This window comes from Lineus longissimus, chromosome 3 (assembly GCF_910592395.1).
Source record: "Lineus longissimus chromosome 3, tnLinLong1.2, whole genome shotgun sequence".
Classification (NCBI taxonomy): domain Eukaryota; kingdom Metazoa; phylum Nemertea; class Pilidiophora; order Heteronemertea; family Lineidae; genus Lineus; species Lineus longissimus.
In genome coordinates, this window is record NC_088310.1 from 4,607,155 (window position 1) to 4,632,325 (window position 25,171).

Here is a 25,171-nt window from a genome sequence, read left to right on the forward strand (position 1 = left end):
ACATAGAACAAGTGCTGGAGAGAAACTATGAATAAATGTAAATGTATATAAATTATTTACATAAAAACAATGAAAGCAAGTGGCACTCCTGACACAATGACCAATTGCCCAATTTTGCTCATAAACGGCTTGGAAATTATCAGTCATCAATCAATAACTGATATCACGATATTGTTAACGGCCGTGACCAGAACACATAACCCAATTGCAACTCGATTGATCTCTGACAGGGTGAAATCGGCAAATAATTAAGAATAAAATAGTGTTTCACTTTAACAAGGATCATGATTGTTGTGCAATGGCCATAGTATTTGCATTTAAGTTTTTGTCCATCTTACGAAGAAGCAGACAGCATTGCTATTTTTGTAAATAGAAATAAAATTGTTATTTTAGACAAAAAATTATACTTTTGACAAATCTTTTATACCTCATAATCTATGGTGTGTTCATTTCTCACTTTATTATCACAGACAATTTATTAATTATTGCGTTTTTTACCATTGCATGAAAGAATACTTTCAAGTTATCTGGGTCAAAGTTTTCGTGGTTATGAATGGACAGCATTTATCTGAAATCAAACCTCATTATCAGTCTGATACAAAGATCTTTTCTGGTATTCTGATTCTGTGAATACAATGTTGCATGTCATATCCAATGAAGTATTGCCACAAAACTCAACAATAGATATTGTATCTAATGAAATAACCCCACTATATTTGGTAAGGGTAATCAAGGGCATTATGACATCAGCAGGGACATGTGGGTGTGGATATGGCACTGGGGATCAAGTTAAGTAAACCACGGGCATGCGAAAATAAGAGCACAGTAGCCCTACAAGCAGCCTTACGACACATATAAAAAAGAATGTGATTTACTATTGTATCATGTGTGTAAATTGTCAGTAAGGCTGCAGTGTTTGTCAGTGGATTGTGGGGCTATCAAGCTTATATTTTCACGTGCCTGTGAGTCAACTATTTCAAATGCATGCTTCGTTCAATCTCACAACCAACAAAGTCAAGACCACCAATCATGACCTCGTCTCCAAAGATACACACACTAAATGCCAAATGAGATGGCAAATAAAGGGTCAATCATCACAAATTGAAAGTAAATAGTCCAATGATTAATTATTGACCAGTACAATCTGATATGAATACAAAGAGGACAAAATCAATAGATCATTAGGTTAATTGATTGCAGTATTGAGTGGTGAACCCGATATGTAGACAACCTGAGACATGTCTGTGATGGTGGGACAGACTTATATATTGTATTGGACGAAACCTGCAATGATAATCGCATGAGACAACAATCTTGCATCGGCAGAGCCTTCTAAGCTGCCAGTTAACAGGAATTGGTCATCACTGTTACCAATCAAACCAACATACAATCTTCTTACCGATTACGGCATATCTCTGCTATCAAAATCTCTCATTAGCGGGGAGGCGACGTTGATACATGAGATGGCACAAAAGGTGATTTTTGTGCCAGAACTCAATGCTGTGTAGCCTCATCCTATAAGTTTTAAGTGCTTTCTAAAGCAATACTGGCTTAAAGATCTCTTACAAGCCATCATCCCTTCTGAAGTCTGAGCTTTTTCAATTACACAGACTCGGAGAATGAATCTGCCATCCTGAAAGTTGCATTCCTGACAAGAAACACAGCTACCTTCTCATTCTTAAGTTTGCGGTTTTGAACCTTCTCAGGTGATTAATGAAGTTTCTAAACTGATGCTTTCCCCTTCAAAGTTCTCATTGAATGTCAAGGAAAAACATTAATAGTAACACAGACTACTGTATCATGTTAGACTCAGTTTAAAGGATTTTGGTACTTGTTTCAGAGGAATCTTTTTTTGTTGAATTATCATTTCTAGTATTCCAAGTAGGCCTAAAACACAACTGAACATTCCCTCCATAACATTGATGCTTGTCTGTATAACATTTTGTTAGACCATTCTGCGATGGTGGCTTACATTCCAGCATCATAACAGAAATTGAAGAAGAAATACCTTAATTAACTGGTTAGCTTCAAATACTATGGAGTAAAGAGTATTCAAGAGGTTTTTCAACAAAGATAGTTGCCAGTCTCTATGCGCACTGGAAAGTATGCAATGATCTTCAGGTTTGTATATACTAAACAGCCTTGGCCATTTTTGTCCCGATACTAGACTAAAATGTTTTTCTCAGGTGATTAAAACATAAATGTGTGTCACACTGTCTTCCCAGGACTGATATAACAAGCATGTTCATCAAATATCACATATCAATAGTAGTTTTACTGAGAGGAATTGGTAAATCAGCAACATTTATGCCTGATTTACCTAGAATTGACAAAAGCAACAATTTATACTGAAAACACTTATGAATTTATAGTCAAGGTAACTCAAAAATCGGCATCAATAAAAACACATGGGGGGTGGAGCATCCAGGGAGTTGCTCAGGGGACAGGTACCCTCATCCTTCCAAAGGGCCTTAGCTGCTTGACTTGAAAAGCTGCTAAGCCATGATTATTGCAGCAGTTCACATGATTTTAAAATGTTTCGGAACCACCAGTAACTAAGGCACGTGACGGATATACCCATTCTGCTTCTTTGATACCAAATTGCTGAGTTTCCTCGGTCTAAACTTTAGACTTACTTGTAGATGATAAACGCTGCCATCCCCAACATCACTATCAGTGGAATCACCACGGCCGCTATAATGATACTATTATGGTCGGTATCAGCAGTGTGAACTTCGCCTATCCCGGGCAATGAAGAGTTTGTCGTGGAAATACTAGGGGGTGTGGCGTATTTACTAGTCGTCAATGTCGTTTCATAAGACTTTGGTGTCGTAGGCCGAGTACTCGTCATTACTGTCGTTGTTTCGGTTTTACAATGGCTATAATCCAGCGACCAATTTGCTGATAATGTTTTTGGACACTCTCGGATGAGATTTACAGTTTGCATATTTTTTGTCGTGGCATTGCAATCACAGTTTTTTTCAATGGTCTGTATGGCTCGCGTTAAGGCGTTGTCTTTCGTCCCTCCCTCCTTCAAGCTGGCGACTTTGTTGTCTTGGTGATGTATGACGAAGTCCAGGAAGTTTGGCAATGGTGGTGGCATTGGAATTATGTACAGGCAGCCGCTGTCTTGAGCCATCGCGACCTGAAAGATCAAATAACAAATAACAAAATTTTAATAACAGTATATCCTGGATTTGAGAATGGTAATGCATGTAATGTGAATAGCTTTATGGATAATGATAATGATAATGGTTCTGCTATGGTAATGGTCATGACAAAAGTAAAGGTAAATGCTAAGACTAAGGCTGGCTTCTGTTGATATTGCAGGCAGTAGGATTTGTATACACGAAGGCTAGTGAAGGCAGAATCTTGTGGTTTGAGCAATGCAAAGATTGCAGCCTTTATGCGTCCTCCAATAAACTTCCAGCAGCTTGTGCTGGATGCATGGATGATGCACAAGTTCTCATAAAGCCTCCGGAATCTGATGAGCAGCCTTATTACAGAAGACAATGGAAACAAACCAAGATCAACTTATATTAGACAACAGAAACTCTTGCAAACATCTCCTTAGCCGTTACTCACAACAGGCACCAACTATACCAAGAAGACATAAGTAGACATAGTTTTTGAAGCGTGTTTTTCCTCATCAAGGTATATCCTACAAGGTTCTAGCAGCTGTGGGAACTTCAAGAAAGAACCTTTTTTTGACTTATGCATGAGATATCTAGTCATCTCCATCTTCCACTCTATTACTCTAACATTTATCATTGTAGCAGATTTGACAGTTGCTTTTTAAGATTACATCATGGCAGTTGAGTGGTGATAACTGTTTGCTAACAATGCAGTTGCAACAATTCTCCAGCAACATGAATGTTCCTTTATTGGTGGTTGCAATGTGATTGTGGCCATCAATCTCTTTAGCTATGAACCAGTGGCCAAATTTTAAACATTGCTTCTTAAAAAGATATCATGACGACAACATTTGATGTCCAAAGTCCAAATATTTTTTTCATTTTTTTTCCTGCTCAAAATGAAGAAACATCATCAGCCCCTTTGCACACTTGACATAGGTCACCATGTGCACAGAGATAAATTTGATATAAATGAATTATACAGGAAGAAGTAACGACATGAGTAATGATATTTGGCAAATTGCTCAATTTTCCCTACCAAAAATAAGTAAAACTAATCTTGATTATACGTACTTTAGCTTTACAATGATCCAGGAATAAAACCAGCGAGAAACATTTGATGCAGGCTCCACATCGACAATGTCGTGCAACAAATTACACATTGTCGTAGTGAGCAGTAAATGGATAATTTGCAGTTCCTGGTCCTCAGTAATTTGTCAATTAGTCTTTCATAATCACAGTAATTTAGGGTCATTTCAAAGACAGATTAAGTATTGCTTTAGCTTTGCTTTGCAAACATGAAAGATTTAGGCCAAATCAGGTGTTCCGATACTTTATATGCAGAAGTCATGATAGCATACCTTTTATAATCACGAGTATAGACACAAACCTGATGCTATGCCTAGACAGATAACTAGGACATTGGTACTCTGGGATTGGCGCACAATATCTCTATGGTAAATCATTTCAAGAGGGCCGTGCATGAGTAAACATGCACATTATAATGCAATTCTATTCAAATATCTAAAAAAATACAAAAGATAGCCCAGGGTCGTGGGTCATGTTTGGCATAGTAAAATCTCAACACACATCCAGAACATGCCAAAGATGATGTTTTTGTATTTACTTATGTTGATAACATCAAAAATAGTTTTGACAGCACATGTTGTGTACATGCTGGAGATTTGTCAGTTCCCCAGGGCTACAAAATAGTTCGAAATGTGGCCGCTTTTTTTTAATGGAAATTTGCCTGAGGAAGTAGAATGCTGAATAAGTTATTGAGAATGAGTAAAGTTCTACTTTATTGTGAATAAATTTGGCTTGCAAATTCTTAGAATGTGAAAATAGCTCAAATCAAAATGATCCATCTAAACTTGATGCTGTAGTAATAAGAGACATTTAAAGAGTTTTAGGATACTTACATTTAGGTCAGTGATAACATCACTGAGAATCCTGTACGCCTGGCTCTTGTGATAAACATTACTTTTCATCAAGGAGGATGTTATGGTATGAGGAGATAACATCATTAATGGATGGCAAGGCACTTTTGACATTTATATGTCATGAGCAGGTAGTATTGATATAAATGTGTAATGTACAACACTTCTCAAGTATTCCGGGGCATGTCCAGGATTCTGACAGGAGGGGTCTGAATTTCATGACAAGGGTCTGAAGAATTTTGCCTTGTTTGGTCAATATATCGATGTTACTTATGGACAGAACTGTAATGATGTCTAAGCTGGTCTAGACCAATTCCATCAGACATCACAGAAGCAGCTTACTCAGTGATCAATATCAATGTCTTTATTTGTGTCTGACTCATTACAGTAGAACCTCTCTATTAAGGACAACCTCGGGACTGACAAGTGCTGCCCTTAATAGAGAGGTGCCCAGATTAGAGAGGTCAAATCGAATGGAAACAACCAATTTGGGACCAAAACTAGTGTCCTTAATAGAGAGGTTGTCCTTAATAGAGAGGTGTCTGCTAAGGGAGGTTCCACTGTATATCACTGGAAGAAGATGATGGTGCTGATTTAGGAATATTGATCTTGCTTAGTACAGCAGATTTTGGAAGTGTTTGTAGGCATCATTATGATCTATTATTGATGCAGAGCTCACTAGTATAATCTGCCAACCCAATTAGGGGTTAAATAGATAATCTGATATGCCAAGGTTGCTTTGCATGAGAAAAGGTTATAAGAGAGGAGGCTTCAAAAGATAAATGTCACACCTATATACAGTGGAACCTTCCTTAGCGGACACCTCACTATTAGGGACAACCTCTCTATTAAGGCCACTAGTTTTAGTCCCAAATTGGTACTTTCCATTCAATTTGACCTCTCTAATCAGGACACCTCTCTATAAAGGACAGCATTTGTCTGTCCTGAGTGTCCTTGATAGAGAGGTTATACTGTTTATGCCTGATAGACAGTTGAATAAGTGGTGGTGGGGTGTAAATAACCCCCTTGGGCAAAAAACCGTTGAAGATAATCTTTATAGAGCAAATCTTGAAAATTGATCATGAAAATGACCCTCCCTCCAACAATACTGGCTAGGCCTATGTATAGAAGTGGGGCCTAAGGCTAATATTACCACATGGGCTCTCTAAAAGTTGGTACTGCCGATGGGGTGACCCTCACGAACATGAGAATGACAGGCGTGGTATACCCAGGGTTGCTAGCTAACCTGGGCTTACAACTAGCTACTACTAGGCTTGATGACCTACCTTAGACTTCATTGAAGTAACTGACAGCATCAAAATCACTAGTTTCCAGTGATAAGTGTGATAGGAATGAATTTGGAATAGACCGGGTTGCAGCGCTGCCTTAAACATTGTTATAGTTTAAACAATCCACAAACTTAACGGGATATATCAGTGGTCTAGTTTAATAAATCCGCTGACGAATCTTTATGGTCATAATCCGCATAGTGTGACTTCCCAAACTCATCCGAGATTAAACCGATTGTAAGCCGTTGCTCTGACCCTTCTCTACAAACTTCTTGATATCATATGCTATCGTCTGCTACCTTCCCGATTTCCCGCGTCTTGCTTAGTTCCAGGTAAATGGCAAAATTATGCGCGTGACTAGTTGGTGTAACGTATAAAATTGTCCGGCAACATGAAGTGTGCCATATCGCCACAATAGAACGTGCGACTTACTCCGGGGCTGTTATCCTACTCATTGATATACTAAGTAAGAAAACCTCACTGGACGGGCACGAGAGTCAGATAGCCAGCTGGAGGAGTCAAATATGGTTTGATGAATAGCACATCCACCAGTGTAGTTCTGAGATTATCATCTTATACGATGAAATATTTTTTGGTCGTTCAATTCTGGCATCTTTAACTGTGATGGCATGAGCAATAGTTGTCTGTGTTGGCAAAGAGAATGTTGCTGTACACCTAATGCGGGCATAAAGGCGAATCCATTGGTCTAATCCTCCGCTTTGCATGGAGTGGGGAAGGCAAGGGGGTTTGATGAATAGCGTGGGGATGAGGCTTTTTGATTACCATGGGCCTAGTCTGTGCCCTTTAACAGTGGCAAGTATGGACTAACACCCAGATCAACTCCAAGCACTCCTCTGATGAGCGCAGAATCGAGAAATAACTCTAAGAACTAACTTATTTCAGAGATAAATTATTGTTTATTTACATTTTTACACTTGAACATCATTCCTTACATGAACATCATTCCGTACATTTGGCATGTAGTTTATAATAGTCTCAGGTGTTAGTTGGACAGTATACAATACAGTTATTTAAGTACTGCTTAAAACTTTTAACATTTATACGGATTTCTCAAGAGAACTCACTTTCTCTCACAATGTCTTTAACTGTTCTGTCTAAAGAGGATTAGAAAGCTCAGCCCACAACCCAGAACTATTCTCTACAGATATTCTGGTACAACAATTTAATCACATGTTGACAATCTGGTCAGTCTTGACAGCGCTTTTCTTTGCATTGTGTTTACCAAGTGCCTGATATTTGCACAGTGTGAGTGGAAACTTGATTTCCACATGACAACTGGTATATAACATTGCCCACAATCTATTTGGCATCAGCATCTGACTGGACTGTAGCAATGGCTTCTGATGATTTCCTTGCGCCCTCCACCATATCTGACAACTTCTGGTACGACTTGATGGAATTCTTTTCGGAAATGAAACCAGTGATCTGAAAATGCAAAATTGAAACAAATATAAGTACTCTGTCCGAAATGTTCTGTCACAATTCCAAAATGAGTCAGTCTGTTGGAACACTTGATGAAGGAGGAGAAACCCAAGTGCCTCAGATAACAAGAGAAGTCGTCCAGGGAATAGAGGATTCTATTATTCACTTTTCCTCTAAGGACTATGGTTTCTTTAGCCATATACCTTAGAGCAATAGGGCAGGTGCTGTTCACAAACACTAGATCCTATCTTGACACTTACCTGTTCACCTAATGCATCTACATCTATAGCGATCTGCAGTCTAATCTTATCATCGTCACTCATGCCTTGGCCCAGCGACGCAATTGAGCCACGTGCTTTCTTCAGACGTTTTAAACTATCTTCCATTTTCTTCACCGATGTCAACACATCAGACGTGATGGTAAAATACCTAAAGAAAAAAAAAGAAATGAAGTCCAGTGCAATAACTTTGTAAGATAACGACCGGTTTCATCTTAAAACTTGGAATTTGACGTCTTTGGATGCAGAATGAGTAACAAAATAATATGCAGTGTGTACATACTGGTCTGTGAGACTCGTGAGGACCGCCGTCAGCCAGACTGACTTCCTCTCCTCAAGTAGTAGATTCTCGTGATCCTCTACAAATACAACCAGGGGCCTTGTCAATGTCGACACATAGGATGATGCTTTACTTGGAACCTGAAAACATGGAAAAGGATGATGAAAACAAACACTTTCTATATTTTTTTGGAGTCTTTCCTCTTTTCGTTGGCTCTTGTAAGCCTCTGCTGCCTGCCATTATGGTTGGGAGCCGTATTACATTTTGGGCCTTAGGAGTCATCTAAGTCCAGAAGGAGGCATCATCACAAGCTAATCTTCTTTCTCACTTGGAGGGGATGCTTTCCTTGATTTGGGCTCCAGTAAGGAATGATTCTCCAAAGTATCTCCGGAATGACCAGGACGACCTCACCAAAATTCAACAATGCACTCACTTCTCGATTTGTTCTCCTGTAAAGCCTCGGAATGTCATTCACCATTTTCAGATGCACCAAGCATTGGTTCGTCAGCTCAGAGATGATGTACTCATCAAACTTGTTCACTTGGTCTCGAAGAGATGATTGGGAATCGCTGATGCTGTCCAGGTAGACTTGGTTGTCACGACAACCCACCACGGCAAGTCTCGGCCGTATCGTCTGCTCAAAGTAGGACGGGAGCTGGAAACGGAGGAAGAGAGACAATGTTATTCCTAGAATGTTATTCCTAGAATGTTATTCCTAGAATGTTATTCCTAGAATGTTATTCCTATCACTCCCGAATTTGACTTTTTTCCTCGAGGAAGGAATCTAGAGTCTACAATCATTGTATTCACAGTGATCAAATGTATTACAAGTCAAATTTCTTTACACTTGATGTCAAACTTGGTTGGTGGCAATAACGTCTGCCCGGAAAATCATTGGTTAGTCACTTCGTACACAAACAAATTGATATTGAAGTTATATTTAAATACAAACCTGTTGGACTAGTTTGTGAGCATCAGCAATCAATGCAATGATCTGAGCCATGGTGATAGGTGGAGGAGCTGGCGCTGGTGATGGTGTCCTACGTGCCAGGGTCTCATCTCCATTTCCTATATTGGACTTGGTTTCTGGTTTACTTTTTTCCTCTGGTTTTTCTGTCAACTGGAAAAGATTACAAGGATGGCATTACTATGATTTCAAATCCTGCCTCTTTGCAATACACGTCTCATTACCACTCCTCAAGACCATGGACATCAGTACAAGTGCTGAAGAAAATTCACATACCTCTTTTTCTTGAACCTCTCTGATCCATGTGACATAGCGTGCCACAAGCTGTAGGGAGAGCTTCCAGAATCGATGACACAGAGGAGCTACAAACACTTTATTCGACCAACACTTATGCAGACAAGTCCACAATATTTGAGTTGCATGCAGCTGGTATAGGCCTTCTGAAAATGAGAAGAAAATTAGGTATTTGTGGATGTGCAGGCAAGTCGAATGCTAGTCAAATGGTCAATGACTCGAAACTTTTGACGAAGTTACATAAAAAAGTTAAAAGTTTTGGGTTTATATTCTGATATCAACAATGATAGAGGTTACCATCCAACTTTAAACTTTGACCCTGGTCTAGGTTGACCGTAACTTTTTCCCACAAAGTCTGACCCAGGCTTTAGCTGAGCAATGGAAGATCTGTTTATAAATAAAGTTGTTGTGATAGTGCGCACAGGGTTTTGTACAGCTCCTCAAACGTCTATTTTTTCTAAAACCTTGGCTCACCTTGGGATGAACTGAACGGGGAGAAGAGACCTGTCTCCATAGCACCAGCAACTTCTTGAAATCTGAAAAATATTACACAATATTTGAGAATCACATTAAAAGAATAGGCCAGCAGTTCTCACTTTTCATAAATTCACACTAAATTTTTTAATACGTAGGTCTACGTACAGGAATAAAATCCAACAAGCAACTAGAGTTCAGGTTCCGGTATGTGAAGAATGGCACACCGATTATTTCCAAAAGAGAATGCCAGAACATTTAGAACCTTTAGAACTATCAGAAAGTTTGAAACATTTAGAAGGGACCTTACTGTCGACTTGGCTCTGGGTGCAACTTCCACTGGAAAACAACTGTTTAAGTTGCCAGAAATGTCAGCAGTATGGATTATTCAAAAACGTACCTAATTTGGAAATAAACTGGTAAACTCCATTTGAACATGAACGTATTATAGCTGGGATGCGCACGTAACCTCTTCACACTGGCCTGGGATCCACAATGGCGTTCAAACTGGGCCAGAAAGTCCATACTTATTAAATACTTTTCATGAAAAATGTCAGGATTTCCAGGTGCAAACATAGAGGGTGTTCTTGCCTCTATGTTATAGACTATTTCAGGCCATACGGCATTGACCAGGAAGTCATAGCCCCTTACAACTTCTCCACCGCTGAAATATGAATATGGTAAAGTTTAATAAAGGTCTGTGAATCGTTGTCAGGATAAGGTTTTAAATTCTCCTAATAAGGAACTTTATTGCCAAAAGGTGACAGTAATAGTGACTGATCTAATACAATAGTGAATCTTTTGTAGATCAAATTGACATGGGCTGGAAGTCCAAAAATTATCCTTATTTGTGTCCTTACCTTTGAGCAGCGCCAGACGTCACTTCCTTCAGCGTCTTACATTGCTGTGGTATAAACTCCAACACCCTGTGGAACATACCCCTCAGACCTTGACCGTTTGCCTGGATAAACTCTTCTGTTATGACCTGAGCAAAGAGTAGGGAAACTCGGTTAGAGAATTGCTGACTCGCAACCAGTGACTGGCCAAGCATCAATTTGACGCAACTTATAAAGGGAATTGGCAAGTGGCTGTTTTTGACGGAGGAGCACTCTTACTTCAAGGGCCTTGGATCTTTTCACCACTATAGTGCAAGGAATCTCAGTTTCACCTCCTCTCAATGAGTCAATCAAAGTGAAGTGACCTGGCCAAGTTCACAAGCGACATGTCAGACACAGGGCATGTCATTAAAACCCCCAAATTTTGAATAGAATGATATGGATTGGGAGTCCTCTCCCCCATTCCTAACAACTTGTCCTTTATCACACACAGAGATAAGTCAATAATGCTTTCAACACCTTTCGATTTTTGACTATTTCTGTCTACAACCTAGTGATCAAGGCAGTGCCAACAAGAGCCTCTCACCTGCTCCATGTAAGGTTTAACCACATACTGCCGAAATAGATTCTCCGCATCCTTCGTCTTGTCGATAGTGGCATATGTTCTCAGACACTGGCGGAGTATGTCCGTCTGCCCTTGCAGTAAACTCTCGTGGAAGAGACCCTCAAGGCTGTACTGTAATGTGGTTGTAATGTTGGATATTCTCTGGAAAATAAGATTTAAGAATTGAAGGAGACAGTTCTAGCAAAAGAAATAACGATGTGAAGTTATAAGTTAATGAACTCAATGCTTTGAAAAAATACCATATTTATTCCAGTCATGGAGTAGACCACTGCCAATTGTTCCCAAGCAATTTTTGAATAAATTTTTCTTAAAATTCCAAAGAATTACAACAAATCAAACACAAAAAGAAAGCTTTTCCTTTGAAAGATAAGTCAAATAAAATTCAAAACATCAATGACACTCACTGGTTTAATTTGTTCCACCAATGACAGTCCACGACATTTGCTGACATAGAACTGCAGTTTGTTGAATTCGGTCCCAACACGTTCGAGTAACTGGCCATTTAATTCACTGGTGTGATGCACAGGAGATACATCAGCAGCTTGGATACCGAGCAATTTCTCAATCTTATTGACAGAACTGACAATATTGGTCAACCGGTGTAAACAATCCTTTTTCTCCTTAATTCTCATTCGATGCTGGAGTTTCTCCTCAGTGGCTTTGATGGCTTCGTCTATGGCTGTGCGCACACTCTGAAATTGTCAAAATATAATTTCAGTATCGATATCATATTTTTGTAAGACAGAACACTTGCCAAGCAATGAGAGGTAACAAGAATTACAATCTTGTCATTTTCCTCCACATTTTCCTCCCACACCCGTTATCTGAATCAACCTACTTTACAAATGGCAAGGATTGGATAAAGTCTCATTTCGGCATCAGATTATAGAGAAAACACTGGCTGATAAGTCACATTTCAGAATCTTGAAGAGAACCTGTCAGGTGTGACTTACCAACACTTCTTCCTTCAGCTGCCCAAGGGGGACGGTCAGATTATTTATAGCCTTGTCCATGCCAACCTGAAGAGAAATATGAAAATGCATTATGCATCAGAAATGTGAACAGGAAACATGGGACTTGGATTGTGAAGATGGTTAAGATCGAGGATACAGGTCCTTGACAGCTGAACTAATTTCACAACTTGGTGAAAATCTAATTACCTCTTACTCTTAGCCATGTCAAGATTAGTGGAGAGAATCAATTAATGAAATGGTTGACATTTTCAAGATTCTTACCAAATTTGTTGATAAGTTGACAAAATCTGCATAATCTTTGTTGATGAGTTCTATCATAGCATTCTTCAGGACTTTAAGATATATTGACAAGTCATCTCGCACTGTCTCCAGCTGAACTCGTCTGCGGCAATCGGCAACAAACTCATCAACATGGAATTCATCCTAGGATAAAGAGAGTAGTTACACACTTGTTTGTAAATGAATGATAGTCATATAACATATAGGCATCTGGCTTAAGAATGAGAATTTGTCATAAACAATCCCCATTTACATTACAATACTGACAACTTACTGTCATCAGTTGTCACACTGACTGTGTAGTGTGAGAGGATGATGGACAACATGCAGAGGCCGACCAGAGTGGAGACCGAGGGCGAGGCGACTGTCCCACTCCCAGTGCACAGAAAGAGGCCTACTTACAAATCAATTTGACCCAATCCCCTGGTCCATAAGTTATTTGAGATTGCTCTCTCCTGGAAACCAAGTCCGACAATCGGTAAGTTGTTATAACTCAGAAAAGTGTATACCTATTTCCAGACAAGGTCAAAGAATGGCTAAATTGCCAGAACAAACCTTCATAAAATCATCCTTATTGAAGCAAAGAGGGTGCGGACCAGGCGGCAACGCACTCAAATCGTTCTCAGCTGCCATTTTAAGCCAAAAATCTTACAAATAAAACAAAAAATAATTTTGCCACATCTTCTATTGTTGTTGGCGTTGTTGTCGTCCTTAATAAACAACCACGCGACTTCATGTCTTCAACCCGGGAAAGTGAACAGTCGGGCCGGAAATGTCTTCAAAATGGCCAAATTTGGTCGAGGTGTGCCCTGATTCACAACTTGCGTTTTCTTATTACATTATGAGGATGAAGATGAAGATGAAGGTCACTTTGGCCCTGTAGGAAGTACTGCCCCCAAAAGTAAAGATAGTAGGCTCTTCTTACTGCTACCTCAGGCCGATGAGAGCAGGATGCAGAAGTAGGCTGCAAACGATATCACCTCTGTTGGATGTGCCATTGTGTTAGTTGCAAAAAAGACATTTGAGAGAGTAGGAGGAAGAGGAACTGAATCCACCTTAGATAAAGACAGCTGGTTATTGGTCACAACAATGTCTGTCCTGGGCAATCGCCAAAGGAGTTGCAATTTAAGAATACATGTACATTTATCCAAATGATTCGGGTTCGTCACCAATCTTCTTTTATTTAACGTTCTTGCCATAACTTATACTTAGAGGGACATGGTCAAAATGCTTGATCCTTACAGCTGCTTTTAAGACCCGTTGCATCCTCTTATCCATCACTTTTGAGCAGACCCTGCTAACGTGTGTCTGCATTGACATGTGTTTGATTTGTTTATTATCAGTAGGTCAACAAAATACCTTGCAACAACATCCTGTGTGCCACCCAGGAAATCAACAAGCAGGAAGTTCTAACCAACGAACTGATTTATTTTCAAATATCAAAAGAATCTGTAACAAAATTTAGCAAGGTACTTCTACCAGAAAGCTCCAGGATATGCATACTTTTATATTTTAGGAGATGTCTCGATATCTTATGTATTGCAACCACATGATTAGAGGAGTACATTTCTAATCTCCCAATGCACGTTCCCCCACAGCAGGCCTTTTCATCTTTCTAGAGTACACTCAAGTGAGTATATATCACAAGCTCAGGCGAGTTTCTCTAATGAGTGTATTTCAGAAACGATCTGAAGACCTTCAATGGGAGGATGCCAATACACAATTAAGAGACATTAATTAGGCATACCCGATTCAATTTTTAAACCCCGATTTCAATACCCCAGCTCCTGCAACCCCCTCTGTTTGACAAAGTCCTCTTTGCTACTCTGCAGTTCCAGGAACCTCTGCACTGAACTTACTTGCAAATCCTGGATCAACTAACCATTTCATCGGAAAACATGTTAAACATCAATCATGGGAATGGCAATGCAAGTTCTGCAAATTTTACAATTTACTGGGGGTCACTTTCCCTCGATAACCGAACCCATTTGTGTTTTAGAAATCATACAAAGTCAATCTCTACAACATTCATGGCTGCCCTGCAGTTCCAGCAACCTCTGCATTAAACTTATTCACAAACCCCGGATCAACCATTTCAAGTTTTAGGAGAAAGTCGTTTCTATCTCGATCAGTCCAACCATCAAACCATGAAGAGAAAAGTTTTAATTGACACTTGAAAATATCTGGGCCTGCATCCCTCACTGACAATCCATCCATTGCATTGAATAGGGAGTTCATTTTTTGTGGCACAGCTTTCTCCACAAGATCTTTCAAGAATATTTCTTTCTCGTATTGATCCCAGTTTTTAAACCAGTGCACAGAGCACATGATCTCCTGCTCTATAAGTGTGACAGACATCTCTTCCTCATTCGACGGTTGCCACTCAACCCGCTCTGTCATGTTCTGAAAACCTGGCCAAGGTCCTGGATAAACTTTAATGTCAAGCTTGGCACAAAGTATTAAGAACAATTGTATCATACATATTTAACTGCTGCATGACATTGTCACTTCATTCACAACATTTGGAGTCCGTAGTTCAAGAAATGTATTCACAAAATCAGGATCAATCTTTGCCAATTCTTCTAATAGGTGCCGACAGTCAACTGGCGTCCATCTATCAAACCACTCACAAAACAGCTGCAGGCGTATTTCCAGTATTGTTTTCGGCCCGTCTGTAACTGACATAGAATCTAAGACATCTGACAGAACATCAACAGACGGGGTCCCTGTCTTCAAGAGAAGTGTCTTCATGAACTGGTGCCTTTCATACTGGCCATTGTCTTCACTCATTCCCCATTCTTGAAACCAGTGAACCATCCAGTTGACCTGACGGCTAACTCCATCTGATAGGGACATCAAAGATCATTATCTTAAGGAGGCATTAGGAGGTCTGAAATAAAAGTGTAGAAATCATAAAATGACCTTACCACTACCAGCACATTATACCACGATGCCGATGGGGACGGATTAACAGGGACTTTGAAAACATGGTTTGTTAATTCCCCTCTAAAATAATGCCAGGGACCAATGATCCAATGTGTGCCACTGATTATGTAATATCAGAAGTCTTATTGATATTCTCTCCACAGTAGAAAGTCAACACTGTGCAGTGTGTCAGTACACAGTGCCAGTGCACACTCAATCTCAAGAGAACTATCCCGCTTAGATTTTACACACAATCAATCAGAACTTATAGTTGCCACCGAAGTGATATCTAGATTGAAGAGTAAATATAACTAACTGTATGATCCTTGACATTTTGAGCAAGAATGAGATGAGATGATTTCTCCGAAATCGACTTAAGTTGTGAGGGACCGAGTTTCGTCCGAAAAAAGATAACTGCGTACACACAAATGGCAATGCATGTTCACGTCAACAGTGTCTAAAACCACATACCACATACAACATACCCACAAACCCACATGCCTTTTTTTTCCAGGTGGGGCAATCCAATGACGGTTGAAGCTTTTCTTTACAACTATTGTTAAAGGAAAATCTGTCGATCTTTCCACCTTAGAAGGGCGCCCAGTAACTTAGGCTATGTTAAAGGGGAAGTCTGTTGTAAAAGGGGAAATTTGTCGATATTTCCACCGGATGTGGTACTCTGCCAATGGGAATATCTGTCGATATAAAGGGGGATATGGTGATATTTGAATCCTAGAGGGCGCCACTGTCACTTTCTAGTGTTAAAGGGAAATCTGTCGATATTTCAATCTTAGAGGGCGCCACCGGATGTCAAATTGGCGACGTCAAGGGTCACCGAGAAGAAGAGGATGACAAATATCACGATCTTGTTTTTAATATCTTATTGAACAATAAATTATTAGAGTAGAATTTACAACTTTTTTCTGGGAGTTTCCACAGCCGGGGATAGAATGTCCGGTAACCAAGGAGCTATTGGCGGTCATGACATCTAGTACACAACCATTTAGCATAATCCGACAGAATACAATAGGCCCGGACACTTTTTCAGGGGAAATTTTCTGCTTTTACACCCCCCCCCCCCCGACTCCCCTGAAGTATCGGCGATCTACGACCTGATCACACTGATAATGTTGATGTGATTGTGACAGTGAAAGTGGTGCGACAACACACTTGGTCCTGATTGTTCTTCATAGAAACCGCTTGTTGCCGACAAAGTCAAGACACTTACAAGGCGTCACCTCATGCAGTTAAGTCCAATCAACTTAACGCCACGTTAAAAGACACCATCAACGGGCTAATGCAATTTGAACGACCTGGCCCAGAGTTATTTCTGTCTCCATGGAGGTCTTTTCACGGAGGGAAGAGTTGTTCCATGACCCTGAAAATGAAATAAGACTCGATATTATAGGGGGCGTCTCAGAAGCTTAATTGTTGTGCCCTAAAGACCAGTCTCCATCTCGTATGTGAATTTGTTCCCCTCTGCGTTTCTTGCGTGCCACTACGATTCTGCACAAATTGCAGTTATAACCCTGGGGTATCAATCCGAAGAGACCGTACTGAACTTCCAGCGCTATTGCCTCCGTAGCCTCCACCCATACGAGCGTTGTCTCGAAGCTGAGCGATGTCAATACATTTGAGGGTCAAGATGGAAGAGACGTTTCGTTAGCTTGCTCTGGATATACGATCATATGCATCATTCTCGCTTTCACACCTCATGGGCCGAGGGGTCAGTCACCTCTGAAATCACGAGACAGATCAAGTTATGGTCAAATTCAGGAACACATGTGAATATCAAGATTTCCTTCCAATAAATTTTTAGCAACACTTACCTTTCACTTGGACAATCGCAACGTGAATTAAGACTATAGAGACCTGCCACTTAAGTTTCCCTGGCAATGTGTTCCATCAGAATAGCACCAGGTAGCATACTAAAGCTGTCTTTATTATACATTTAAAGGCACTATAATGGCAAACTTCCATCTCCAATCACATCAAAGTATGTTGAATCAAACACCGACACAGGGTCTCCAAATTATCATGATCATATACATTATCAAATAGTAACATATCGCCTTCTTTTCGGCGAAACCGAGACTGAATTATTCACATTGTGTTCAACTGCGTTCATTTCGCAGTCAATTCATTAGTTACCAATGTATGCCTTAGAGGGGGCAGAATGGCACTGTTTAGACAAGAAGCCTCTCCAACAGCCCCAGGAATATTGGATAGAACGGCACTGTACTGGGTCCCAGTAATAAATATTGCCATAAAGACATATGATATTGTTCTGGGACTTATGTAAGATTAGTTCTCTCCGCCAAACCCAAGACTGAAGGATTAAAATCTTGTGTTTATAGGCTAACAAATGCAAACACTTCCAAGTGAACCCCCTACAAGAGAAGAGTGGCTCTTCTTCTCTCCGACTTTGACACCCTACTACGAACATATCAATAGATCAGCCAGCGGTCCTTGGTGTCGCCGCGTGGGTTACGTCCAGTGAAATTGTTTGCAAAGGTCAGGGAACCACGATCTGACATCCATAACCAGCGTATCCCCTTTTCATGCCAGTTACAGTCGGGTGCTACACCACAGTCGGGATAGTGGCCGCCAAATGAATGGTTGTTGAATTTAAAACTGATAACTGTTCACGTCGATTTACATATAATTAGACAAACCTTCAGTGGAGATTTCCATATCACAGGATAGAAGAGCAGTGATGGGATCTCGCTGATTTAACATGATCACTTCCATCTTCACCATCATGACTTGGACGTGCGCCTTTAACTTCTTTGAGCAAATGGTATTTGATTAGGGATGGCAATTAAAATTGCCGTTGAACATGTACATGAAGTGCAGTGATGTACATAATTCAACATGTCTGGCTTGAAATTTCAAACTGCGCAGTTCATTCCCGCCTTGATTGTATGACTATTTCTACAATAAAAACCGTTTGAAACCAACCGATACCTTTATCAGGAATATATACTGTGCCTTACCTTCTGCTGCAGCCGTTTTGATTTCTTTCGGAAAATTTGAAGGCATTTTTACGTTTGAAATCGGAGAAAGTGTTCCCGCGATGTTCTCCGCACCTCACACACCAACCGACTGGCGTTCAAATCAACCGCGACCGAGCATGACCAAAGACAATACATTTGACTTCACAACATCCGGGCACCCACTAAAACCAGGCCGGCCAGCAGAGAGACCGCTCAAGAGAGACCTTTGTTCTGTCAATGATTAATATAACAGGCATTGTCAAAATGTGGGATTGGCTTTAGCATACATACTCATACATGTATATTTGTCGAGCTGTGGAAATGCGTTAGGCAGTTTCCGTAAGCCAAAAGACGATGTAAATGCATTTTATCGACGATTTTCCCAAAAATACAGAATGGGTACTTTAAGTGAGATCTTTGTTTGTCCCGTAATGATTGAGGGAGCAGCATCCATTGAGTTAATGGGAACGAGGGTCTCATCTCTCTCACCATCATTTGGTCAACGGCAGTATCTAAAACCACATACCACATACCCACATACCCACATACCCACATGCCTTTTTTTCAGGTGGGGCAATCCAAAGACGGTTGAAGCTTTTCTTCTCTGTCCAGAGCTGGGGACATCGTATTGGTTTTCTAAAGATTGGCTAGAGATGTGCTCTGTCAAAAGACAGGGACACCATCGTGACTTTCCTAAGATTGGCTATGTAGCACTACTCTGTCCGGAGAGAGGAACATGGTTGTCTCTCTCCATCGATTTGCTTTACCTCAACTCTGATGAGAGGTGAGGACATGCTTGTAAATCTCAGAGGACGGATTTGCTACTCCTCTACTCTGTCCAAAGACAGGGACATGGCTGTGACTCTCCAGGATTGGCTACAAGTCTACGCTGTCCAAGGAGTGGGACATATGGCTTTGATTTCTGTTCAGAGACAGGGACATATTTGTGTCTCTCAAAGGTTTGGCCATTTAACCCCACCTGTCCATGGACAGTGACATGGTTGTCGATCTCTATGGATTGGCTATGTAACTCAGCTCATCAGAGACGGGGACTTGGTTGCGACTTTCCAAGGATTGCCCATGTTCTGCTCTGTTCAGGAACGGGAACATAGTTGCGACTCTCAATGGATAGGCTTGAGGCCTACATTGACATGGTTGTGACTCTCCAAAGATTGGCCACAGGTGTACTCTGTTCAAAGACGGGGCTGTGGTTGTGACTCTCCAAGGATTGGCCATATAGCTCTACCTATCCATGGACTGTGGCATGGTTGTCGATCTCGCTGAATCGGCTATGTAGCTGGGCTCGCCAGAGACGGAGACAATGTTGTGAACGGCCGTAGATTGGCTACCAGTCGACTCTCCGTCCCGAGATGCGCCCGCGATTTTGGGCGTCCAAGGATTGGCTATAGTTCTGCGTTGTCCAGGGAGTGGGATGGCTGTGGCTCTTCAGGAATATGCTATAGGTCCGTCTACTCATCAGAATGAGTACACGGTTGTGTCTCTCCAATGATTGGATGCAGGTCTACTCTGTCCAAAGACAGGGAAATGGCTGTGATTCTTCATGAATAGGCCATAGGTCTGCTCTGTTCAGAGACGGGGACATTCTTGTGACTCTCCAATGATTTGTCGCAGAGCTCCACCTTGTCTATGGACAGTTACAGTGGTTGTCAATATCCATGGATTGGCTACCCTTGAAGCACATCTACTTTGCCACTTGTACTTCCCCGGGGTACTTCCTCAATCCAACAAAAAGTCCAAGGGAGCGAAACGACTGGGGGGCGAAAATGTCAGGGAGCGAAACAACCGCATTTCACGAATAATCCAATTTAAAGGGAGCCTTCAATCACGAAATGACATAGTTTTGGTAGTCTTGCTGATAGCCACCAGTCCACTTCTGAAACGGTCAAGGTGATCATCGACTCCATGGCTCCATCGGAGGGATGCTGGGGTACAAAGCAAGATGAAATTGAGCAATTATAAAATTACATGGCCCTGGAAACATTTGGATGGAGAGGATCTTTTGATTGTTGCAAAAAGATCATCCACACTTCTTTTGGGGTTTTGACATGAATTGAAGACAGTGAGACACTTCTCTGTCCTCAGCAGGGAGTGAACATCCGAAGTCCACTTCGATGCAGTGAATGCAAATTACTGCACTGATGGAGAAGAGCGCAAAAAACATGAAGAAAAGTCTGTTTATTAAATGTGACTTTATTCAGTGTTAAGAAGAAAGTCAGGTCCACCACACACTACAAAGTGAAAACCTGCATGAATGAACCGTCTCACAACTTGTCTTTGTACACATCACTTTAGAGATAATAAATTCTCCAAGAAGATAGAAAGACCTACCCACAATGACCAGTGGCCAGCAGCTAGGAACACTGATGCCAAAAGAACATCTACGTCATAATGTTATCTCAACCCTTTCGCAATGGGCTACGTGCAGGGCATGCACGTGCCGGTGACGAGCATAGCATGCCTGACTATAATTTGGATTCATTTGCACTTGACCACAGCAATACACACTCGAGAAAAAATTGGTTGATCCAATGCCTCCGGTTTGGCTTCAATTCTTAAGTTAGCAATCCTTGACAGAATTCACATCCCCTTATTCATAAGTCTGGACGGTTCAATGATAATTCGCTGATTGTTATTAAAGTACACTAGAAGCGTATATCTGTCTGACCTGTGGAAGAGACGCGGCCTGGACGGTAGGATACCAACAGGTATCGCTTGCAGATCTCGGTGGTAGGATTATAATGCATCGTGAAACCTGGGTGAAAACCCTTGGCATATACAAGTACAAAAATAACTTCACACTGCACTTCTTAATTCCAGACCAATGCAGGGAGTTCTTCCCTATAAATTAATCAATCAAACAAGTGGTCTTCAGATTCATTGACAGGCAATTTCACTGACACTGCCCAAATTAGAGTTAAGTTTTGCACACTGTCTGCGACTATCAGTTAGGAAATAATCACTGTGTCGACCAAACTAAAATAATCTGCAAACTTGTAAAACGATCAGTTTGACAACAACACACTGGCTCGGATAAGATTTGCAATAGCACATATCATTGGCGAGGCACACACAATTGATATCTGGCCAAACAAAATTATGCAAGAGCTTCCCACTACACTGTGATTCTTGATGGTCATATCAACAAATTAAGAAAGATTTGGGAATCTACACCAACTCACTTTTTTTTTAAACATGCTCTATACAGAGCAGTTGTGAATAGGTCAAATCAAAAGAACACTAAAGACAGTTCCGCTTTTCTTAGTTCAAAACACTTAAGTCACCAGACCCAAGATCAGACCAATAGAATAAATAGAAATAAACTGATGTAAGGTAAAGTGATGCAATTATAACCCCAGTACAATTGCAGCCCCTGCATTGTAGAAAACAGCCGACGTTACACATAAATGCGAACAGAGGCTATAATTGTACTATCTTACCTTACATTGTGCCTAAGCTAGACTAAATAAAGAAACATAGGGAAAGCCAGACAGACTAAAACTATTGAAGTGCTTGGGCAACTAACTTTAAGGAGACGAAGTTCAAAGAGCCAGGTGCTCATCAAATATGGAGAAGCAATGAAACAAGAGACAATTTACCACAAACCTCATTGATATTCAAAAGTTAAATCTGTTCACAGAATTTATGTCAATGCTTATATTATGCTCACAGCCTCAGACCACACGTTCAGAGGGTGTCCCTCGTTGAAAGGATTTTCAGACAAGTCAGGCCTGAAGAAGCCTTTGCAGACAATGGGGTGTTTTGGCAAACCTTTAGCCTTGCGAAAATGTCACTGTTCACACTAGCTCAATCCAAGTTTGGGGTAAATTGTTGATAATAACCTACGAAAACTAGTGCCTTGATGCATTTAGCATGCAAATAACAATAATACTTCAAAGTGCCGGGATATTAACTACCACAGCCTTCATAACTTAGCAACAATTCATAATGATTACATATTTCCAACAGTAATAATAATAATATCATCATCATCATCATATAGAATTATCCATAAAACTTTATACACACACATAATTCTCACGCATTGATCTTCACAAAAATACATTATACAAAAATAAAACACACTGATCATCACTTTAACTTTGGACGGATAATTAGCAAATGAAGCATTTAACTTTAGCTTTACTGATTATTTATTTACAACAGTATCAAATGGAGACACTGTCTGAAATTTACAAGTGTGCAGGCATTCCCAACAGGTACAGAAGACTGACTCTTCGATAACACGACACAATTCTCGAGACCTCAGTCATGGAGAATATCGTCACCGAAATGGATGGAAACGACATGTACAGCACATTATATTTACAGACATTTGAAAACACATCGACACCTTTTAAAACTAAGACTGATTTCAAACTTGAAAGAGAGTGAGTCCATCCAGCTAACTAAGTATTCATTGTGGTTTAAGGAACTGATACTAGACTAGAGGTATTGGTTTTCTCTATAAACACTACAAGGGTAGAGCTAAAATGTCAGCCAAAACCAAGGTGACGACGACAACTCCAACTGAACAGTGTTTGGTATGAAAACCGATACCTTCAGTTACACACTTCAGAATACCAATACCTCCAGAATAGACACTTTATGTAGAGTCTACAATAACATTTGCATGATTTATCAGAAGATCATCACACACTGTTCTGAAAGACTATTACTGTACAGGAAGTGTGCATGTATACATTGTCAACGGATGTAATGACAAAACAAATGTAGCTGTTGGACTTCCCTTTTGATAGGCAACTCAAAAAGAAACAGGTCTTTCATCGAATAACCTGCCCACAAATCATATGTAACCAACCACAAGTCCTGATTGTGAAGTAAATCATCCTGTTAACTTTAACTGTGGGCGACTTGTTTTCAAATAAATTTTGAAAATAAATTGTGGCCCTCTTTTATTCAGATACACCCTGTACTGTCGTCTCTAATCTGAAGCTCTGAATATCTTCCTTTCTTTAATGTTTTTGAAAACTAGACAAAATATCTTGATCATCCATCTCCACCTTTTCCCGCAGAATTTGCTCGCAGTGGCAAGATATCTGTTGAATCTCCCTCTTGAGCATAGCACACTGTAATCTATCAATTTTTCACCAACGCTTTATTTTGCAGACGTAAATAATCTTGATTTGTAAAAATTATTCGGTACCAAAATCATCAAAATGTTTTTAAAGAAATTTTCACTAATGACAAAAATTTGATGGTTTACAGTACATAACTATCATACGAATCCCATAATCCTTTGAGCATATCATTTTGAACTTGCGCTTCTCATAGTTGCAGTGTACGACTGGCACATTAGTAATTTTCACAGGTATATCAAATCTATTTGTCCTAGACTACATCCTAGGCCTATCCTATGACAGCTTCCTAAGCATAGACTATTTTAATTTACTCTATCAACAAGAGCACTTCAGTACCGGTTTAAACTTTCTTCGAAGAAAGAATGAGACACTCTACACCAAGACACTGATCCCTTTTAGTTTTATCTTAACTTTGTTCCGAAAAAAACAGTTGCTTATCGAACTATATTGGAGTACCACTGGGAGCAGATGCTCGGCTGTTAAGGTAGATTCAGCAGTGAATGATATGGTGGGATACCTCACTGAATAACATCACAATAGCACACGAAGTAGTGTAACTGTCATGACTGTGTCAAGCAACTGACATCATTGGCATAGGACTGTCCTCGCATTCCCTTGCTGCAGTTGTATCAGAGCAGCCACACTTGCATTTACACACACATGCAGCTTGTGAAACTTGGGCCTGCAGAACTTCTTGGAGCAGGAAGGAGTCCAGCCAGGCCTTGAGCTACAAAAGCAGGTGCCTCCAGGTTTCATCACAGGAGCACACACATACCACACGTGCCATCATAGAGCTCCAGCCAGAAAACTCACCTCCTCATACAAATAGCTCATTTCACACAATGCTGGAAACTTGTCCTTCTCATGGATCTAGAATCTGGCAGCGACAGTGAAAACACAATTGATATCCGTGGACGGTTTTTAACAGCTATCATAGGCTGTCAATGATATCCTGCAGAAGTTGCAGTGCCCTTGGAGTCACATTGGTGTTCGTGCTAGCTGTTTCAATTAGACCCTGTCCCATTTGTAAGTAAAGGCTGCTCACTAGTTTGTTCGTTGCAGTCCGTATATTGCCACTCGACCCCGCTCCGCTGCCTGCTGTCGTCAAGCCAAGCAGATGCCAGAGCAGCGGAAGGACGTGTAAAATGACTTGCTTTTGTTTCCTCGGGTATACTTTCGTCACCAAATCTAAAAGCAACAAGATTGGAAATCTTAAATCATGACAAAAAATTTATAATATCAGACATTTGACCAACTTGCCCATGTTAAAGTTAACAAACTTCATCTGTGTTCATTTACTGTGAGATAGCAACTAAC

At 40.5% G+C, this 25,171-nt stretch overlaps 3 protein-coding genes across 12 annotated transcripts in view; all 3 read right to left on the reverse strand.

Moving 5' to 3' along the window:
* Window positions 1-6,766, reverse strand: part of LOC135485462 (uncharacterized) — a 39,497-nt gene extending 32,731 nt beyond the window's left edge. For 2 of the 5 annotated variants that reach the window (XM_064767490.1, XM_064767489.1), the window contains exons 1-2: window positions 6,361-6,760; window positions 2,637-3,145 (exon numbers count right to left, since the gene is read on the reverse strand). In XM_064767490.1, the coding sequence (XP_064623560.1) occupies window positions 2,637-3,145; window positions 6,361-6,468 (617 nt within the window). In that variant the 5' untranslated portion in view covers window positions 6,469-6,760. Of the gene's footprint in view, window positions 1-2,636; window positions 3,146-6,360 lie in introns of all 5 variants that reach the window. The other 3 variants (XM_064767487.1, XM_064767488.1, XM_064767491.1) reach the window with 3 other exon arrangements.
* A 502-nt stretch (window positions 6,767-7,268) lies between these two features.
* LOC135484683 (conserved oligomeric Golgi complex subunit 2-like) lies at window positions 7,269-13,511 on the reverse strand. The gene is made up of 14 exons (XM_064766313.1): window positions 13,369-13,511; window positions 12,796-12,957; window positions 12,514-12,579; window positions 11,965-12,252; window positions 11,522-11,701; window positions 10,960-11,084; window positions 10,500-10,763; window positions 10,100-10,161; window positions 9,608-9,771; window positions 9,317-9,484; window positions 8,798-9,019; window positions 8,368-8,504; window positions 8,067-8,235; window positions 7,269-7,809 (listed from the first exon to the last, which is right to left on the reverse strand). Exons 1-14 carry the CDS (start codon window positions 13,444-13,446, stop codon window positions 7,684-7,686), a joined length of 2,211 nt encoding a protein of 736 aa, XP_064622383.1. The 5' UTR covers window positions 13,447-13,511; the 3' UTR covers window positions 7,269-7,683.
* Window positions 13,512-20,944: 7,433 nt separating this feature from the next.
* LOC135485463 (TOG array regulator of axonemal microtubules protein 1-like) overlaps window positions 20,945-25,171 on the reverse strand; it is a 29,717-nt gene continuing 25,490 nt past the window's right edge. For all 6 annotated transcript variants that reach the window (XM_064767493.1, XM_064767497.1, XM_064767496.1 and 3 more), the window contains one exon: window positions 20,945-25,042. In XM_064767493.1, the coding sequence (XP_064623563.1) occupies window positions 24,786-25,042 (257 nt within the window). In that variant the 3' untranslated portion in view covers window positions 20,945-24,785. The remainder of the gene's footprint in view (window positions 25,043-25,171) is intronic.